Raw genomic sequence first — 6278 nt, 5'->3', positions numbered from 1 at the left:
ATAACTTTTCATAAAAGTCACAACTTTTCATAAAAGTAGCAATTTTTCATAAATGTCACAACTCTTCATAAAAGTCGCAACTCTTCATTTTCCATTCACACCTTTTAAACCCAACAGTTAGCTACCTAAAATTAGTAATTAAAGAAACCTTGAGGTTACATCCACCACTTCCTTTGTTACTTCCAAGAGAATGCAGGGAGCAATGTGTAATTAATGGATATGACATACCTATTAAGACCAAAGTAATAGTGAATGCTTGGGCAATTAATAGAGATGCTGAATTTTGGGAAAATGCTGAGAGTTTTACACCAGAGAGGTTCATAAATTGTGCAGGTAATAGTTTGGAATTTATCGGACAAAATTTTGGGTATTTACCATTTGGCGGAGGAAGAAGAATGTGCCCTGGAATTTCATTTGGTTTATCAAATGTTGAGCTTCCATTAGCTCAACTTATTTACCATTTCAACTGGAAGCTGCCTAATGGGATGAAGCCTGAAGATGTTGATGTTACTGAAACTCCTGGTTCTAGCTGTAGTAGAAAATATAATTTGTGTGTTATTGATACCTCTAATGATCATGGAGTATGATGATTATTACAGGTGTAATTGTGGTTGTTTTTCTTTGCTGAGAATAATGTATGCTCTGTATGTCGTTGTATTGATGGCAGAGTGTTTGTTTTCTAACTTTGGATTCAATACTATTCTTTCATTTAGAAAATTTTGTTATTTTAGAGATTGTGCTGTAGTAATTTGGGGGTAAAAAACAGAATTAGACGCGTGAACAAATCAGAGAATGATACGTACAAAATAAGGCAGATCAGTTGTTACATCAATAATAACACTCAACAAATTTCCAGGAGAGTGGAAAAGATAGGATGAAACAGTCAACCATTTCCAGGAGAGTTACAATCTGTTATGTAACAGACACAAACATGAGTAAATGAGAGTGAGTCGAGATTTGCGTAACAGACACAAACATGAGTACTTTCAGTTTTTTTGGTGACACTGCCAGCTAATAAAATCAACACGGTGACTGACTCAGACACATGCGTATTTCAATTTGATTTTGAGTAAACAAATCGTCCAGTACGGAATCTGCAAGTCCTCATTCATCTAAAATGCATGCCTGCATTTCCTTGTTTGAGGGCTTGAACGTACAGACACATCTGTTCGTGAAATTAATCCCAAGGATCATCCTACTTAGCTTCTTTCCACACACCAACTATCAGTAATATTGGATGGCATCTGCAACGTAACTTCGTGTCCCAATTAATTATTATTGAAAGTAAATAACGTTATACACGATTCCTAACAAAAGGAAAAGTCTCATAAATATGTGAAAGGCTGTAGAAGAAATTTGTGAAGGCAACTGATTTGACTTTAATATGAAAAATTGGTCATATGATTAGGGCAAGAAGAAAATGGATTCGTTGCTACTACTCCTTTTAATTTTGTAAGCATATGTTTCTTGGATGATTTATTGAACACACATTTTTCTTTGAAGTTGATTTCGATGATAAAATATCTGTATGTGAACCCCACATTATAAATTTTAAATTATTATATACTGAAAGTTACGGCCTTAAACATAATTTTTTTTGGCTCATTTGTGTTAGAATCAAGATTCACATGGATGATAGTGACGAGGAGATTAATATCTCAAAACTCTTTTATCAGGGTCAAATGGGGTGGGGATTTCATTTAAATTTAAAAAATTAGTCAAATAAATAGAGTGATTTTGTAAATAAAACACTCGTAGTTGAATAATTTTGAGCTAAAAATTGAAGTTGATAGTTTTTTGAGTTAAAAATTAAGGTTAAGTGACATAAGAAATGAGTTCATAGTTAAGTAACTATTTGAGATATTATCTTTAGTGGTGACAGAATAAAATTATATATTCACTCCATCCACTTTTAATTGTCATGGTTTCCATTTTTAGAGTCAAGCTATGAGAATTTTGACTAACATTTTACTATGTATTTTTTCATTTTATTGATATGCAAAAAATTGCAATTTATAGTACTTTTCGTATAGTTTTTGAATATCTAAATTTTTTGTTTAAAATATCGAATTAATAATATTTAATTTAACTTTGAAAATTAATCAAATTGGCTTTCAAAAAGTGCAACATGACAAATAAAAATAGACAGAGGTAGTATATTCAGGATCCGGCTTCTCTCCATTTCTCTTCTTCTCCATTTTTCCCAAGTTCCTATTTGGATTAATGACACATGGCATAGAATGACTAAGATTTAATTTCCCAAAGTAAATCTCTAACCAAAATTTAACTAATAAATACAATATATATTTAGTAGTAAGAATTATTATAATCTCACAATCTTAGCAACATATTATCTTGTCCATAAATATAGGGAAAAAAAGTTCTTCCTAATTACTTTTTTTTTACGTGGGGTTGTTTTTAATTTTCTTTCAAATATTGAACTGCTGCCAAATATAGCTAATGTTAATTTTGGAGGAAATAGAAAAAAAATGTGAAATAAAATAGGAAAAATAATACTCTTCAATAGCCAATGGTTAAAAAGAAAAATTCAAGGAAAAAATGCAATAAAAATATTAACTTAAAAATAAAATTAAATTAACATCCTAAGTAAAAAAAATTAGGAAGAAAACTTTTTTTCCCTAAATTATAAACAAGAAAATATGTTGTTAAGATTGTGGGGGTTATAGTAATTTTTAAAATTAAAAATATAATATATTTATTAGTTGAATCATGATTAGAGATTTACTTAGGAAAATTAAATCTTAGCCATTTATTTTAACTTATGTCATGTGTCATTAATTCAAATAGGCACTTGGAGAAAATGGAGAGGAGCCGGATCCGTATATTCATGGACGATTTGCTTACACTAAACGTGTTTTGATTGGGTTAATAAAATAACACAATGAAGTACTTCCTCGTCTTTCGAGAGTCAAACAATTTAAATTTGATTGAGAATTTGCTCATGGAATCTTCAAATTTTTAAAAATGAAATTTATATATTGGGAAAAGGTCTAAAATATATCCAAATTTTGATCAAAATTGTTGTAAAGATACCGAACTTTGGAAATGACCTTTTACCCCCATGCACTATTTAATAGTGTATTTTAAAGGTATATATGTGCCCACGTAGACATCATAAATATTGCATCATTATAAATAGTAACGTGTCCACGTGGGCACATATATGCCTTTAAATTACGTTTTTAAATAGTGCAGGGGTAAAAGGTCCTCCATAAAGTTTGGTATCATAACAATAATTTCAGTCAAAGTTAAAGTATTTTTCAGACCCTTTTCCCTAAAGTATTTGCTATTTTTCTATTTTTGTTCTCCATACAAGTATTTTTGCTATTTGTTATGTGTGATAACTCATTTTAAAGAGAAAGTTCAAAATTACAATCTAAGACAAACTCAATTAAAAAACAAACAGAAGATAAATACTCGTAGGAAAACAAAATAGAAAAGAGAGAAGTGTTTATAATATATTGTTATAATCATGGTATTGCTATCTTTTTTTTATGAAATATAAATTATCTAAATCATTATTATAATTTTATTTTAATCAACTAAATCTTAGCTATTAAATTTTACCTAAGTCATATGTCTCACATTCCAAATAAAAATTTGGAAAAAATAGAGAGAATGAAATGAAGAAGAGACGGATCCCTTTTTGAGCACTTCCACTAGCAAAGTATTGTATACCGATTACCGATTACGCATTTCCCCCAACAATTACTGCATCATAGTCTGATAAATAGCAAAAATTTCTAAATAAAAGCATAGTATAGGGATTCGTAGTTAGAAACACAAATACATCATCCATACAAAGATATACAGAGCATACATTATTCTCAGCAAAGAAAAACAACCACAATTACACTTGTAATTATCATCATACTCTATGATCATTAGAGGTAGCAATAACACACAAATTATATTTTCTACTACAGCTAGAACCAGGAGTTTCAGTAACATCAACATCTTCAGGCTTCATCCCATTAGGCAGCTTCCAGTTGAAATGGTAAATAAGTTGAGCTAATGGAAGCTCAACATTTGATAAACCAAATGAAATTCCAGGGCACATTCTTCTTCCTCCGCCAAATGGTAAATACTCAAAATTTTGTCCGATAAATTCCAAACTATTACTTGCACAATTTATGAACCTCTCTGGTGAAAAACTCTCAGCATTTTCCCAAAATTCAGCATCTCTATTAATTGCCCAAGCATTCACTATTACTTTAGTTTTTATAGGTATGTCATATCCATTAATTACACAATGCTCCCTACACTCTCTTGGAAGTAACAAAGGAAGTGGTGGATGTAACCTCAGAGTTTCCTTAATTACTAATTTTAGGTAGCTAACTTCTTTTAAATCAATCTCTGTTACTCTGTTTTTTCCTTTGAGGATTCTTCTCAATTCTGTTTGTGCCTTTTCCATAACTTTGGGATTTCTCATCATTTCAACCATTGCCCAATCAAGAACGGTTGCTGAAGTTTCAGTTCCTGCTAAAAACATGTCCTGCACATATACGCATTATTTATAATTACTACTCGAGTGTAATTTATGAGTTTATGTGAATATGTATTAAGAAATTAAAAGAAATATGTCACCAGTATGACAGCTTTGATATTGTCTGCAGTGAAGGAAAAATCAAGAGTGCCACTTTCTTGGAGCTTTAATAGCAAATTAACCAAATCATTCTTTCTTGATGACTCTTCTTCATCATACTTGTGCTTGTGCTCTTCTATTATCATGTCAAGCACCTTGTCAAACTTTTTGTGAAGCTTCAATAATTTTTCCTTAGTGCCAGTAATGACTTGAAGAAACTTGAGTGAAGGAAACACCTCACTTATGTCCAAACCTATAATAAATATTTGGGGGGGGGGGGAAATGCAATTACTACTAAAAAAACACTTTTTTTCAACTGTGGTATACTGACAGAAGGCAGGAACATAAACTGGAACTAAAAGAGGAAGTGTGTGACAGAGGGAAAAAAAAACAGAGAAGAAAAGGTCCAAACCTGATACCATTAATGATAATTCCTTTATCAAAGACATGAAATATACTGATTCTTCTTTTCTCCTCTTCCCAAAAGCTGCTCTACAAATTACAGCATTTGTGAGGGCATATATCTTTTCTGTAAGATTAATAATTGATCCAGATTTTGATTCAACATATTGAACAAGATTTAATGCTTCTTCCTCCCTAATAGAGGCAAATGATACAACATTCTTTGCACTCAATAGTTCCAACGTGCATAATTTACGCATTTGTCTCCAGTAATTTCCATAAGGTGCAAACGCAATGTCTGAACAGTTGTATGTCAAAACCTTGACACTTAAAAGCTCAGGACGATTTGTGAATGCTATATCATGAGTTTTTAATACCTCTTGGGCTACACGAGGACTCGAAATAACAATCGTTGGGATCTCACCGAGCTGCAAGTGCATTAAGGGGCCGTGCTTTTTGGCTAAGTCTCTAAGAGTATGGTGAGGTAATTGGCTTGCAATTAAATGGTGAATGCTTCCTATGAAAGGCAATTTCCATGGACCTGGAGGCAAGTTTAGAGTTGGTTTTTTTGCTAGTATTTTCTTGGATAATAACTTCAATGTGAAAATGAGAAGCAATATGGTGAGAAAAGTGGCAAGAAAAAGGGGAAAATGTTGTAGCTCCATTATTGAATGAGAAAAAAAACTGGTTGCTAGTCCTCTTTTTATAAGCATACTTGTGTTTGTATTTGATAATTTATTGAACATACGTTTTCTTTGAAGTTGATTTATTGGATAATATATCAATGGCAACTCACCTATGGACTTTTTTCTTGAGTGTTTTACTTGGAAAATCATTTAATTATAAATATTATACTTACAAAGTCATTCAAGCTATTTAATTATTTTTTAATTAAAATTTGTTCACATTAAATTTTTATTTGTAAACAAAAAATTTAAGAATTAAAATATATTCAATTAAACTATTTAATGACATTTTTATTTTACTCTTATTCCCTAAAAAAAAGTCATGTTATATTTTACATTATTTTTGTTACCCTATTACACCATTTTTTCCTTCTATTTAAATAATTTTCTTCATTGATATTAATTTGATATTGTATGGTTTCTGTTAATTTTCGATTAAATAATGAATTATTATTAGATGGATTTTCCTGTATTTCAAGTTAAAATGTAGAAAATTTAGCAACTGCACGTATATTTTTGAGGTGGGTTTCTCTGAATCCCGTAAAAATGTAATAATTTGAGATGGGTCATGAAACTTTTTTCTT

General features: G+C 30.7%; 2 protein-coding genes across 2 annotated transcripts in view; one reads left to right on the top strand and one right to left on the bottom strand.

Moving 5' to 3' along the window:
* Positions 1-644, top strand: part of LOC102604276 (premnaspirodiene oxygenase-like) — a 3004-nt gene extending 2360 nt beyond the window's left edge. The window contains exon 2 of the mRNA XM_015304126.1: positions 118-644. Within this exon, the coding sequence (XP_015159612.1) occupies positions 118-587 (470 nt within the window). The 3' untranslated portion in view covers positions 588-644. The remainder of the gene's footprint in view (positions 1-117) is intronic.
* A 3148-nt stretch (positions 645-3792) lies between these two features.
* Positions 3793-5744, bottom strand: LOC102593559 (premnaspirodiene oxygenase-like). Its single transcript, XM_006364752.2, has 3 exons — positions 5019-5744; positions 4609-4859; positions 3793-4516 (listed from the first exon to the last, which is right to left on the bottom strand). The coding sequence occupies exons 1-3, from the start codon at positions 5719-5721 to the stop codon at positions 3890-3892; spliced, it is 1581 nt and encodes a 526-aa protein (XP_006364814.1). The 5' UTR covers positions 5722-5744; the 3' UTR covers positions 3793-3889.
* Positions 5745-6278: the final 534 nt, after the last annotated feature.

Source organism: Solanum tuberosum, unplaced genomic scaffold, assembly GCF_000226075.1.
Source record: "Solanum tuberosum cultivar DM 1-3 516 R44 unplaced genomic scaffold, SolTub_3.0 scf00443, whole genome shotgun sequence".
Taxonomy (NCBI): Eukaryota; Viridiplantae; Streptophyta; class Magnoliopsida; order Solanales; family Solanaceae; genus Solanum; species Solanum tuberosum.
Note: the sequence above shows the minus strand (reverse complement) of the source record. Positions and strands in the feature narration are given on the sequence as shown.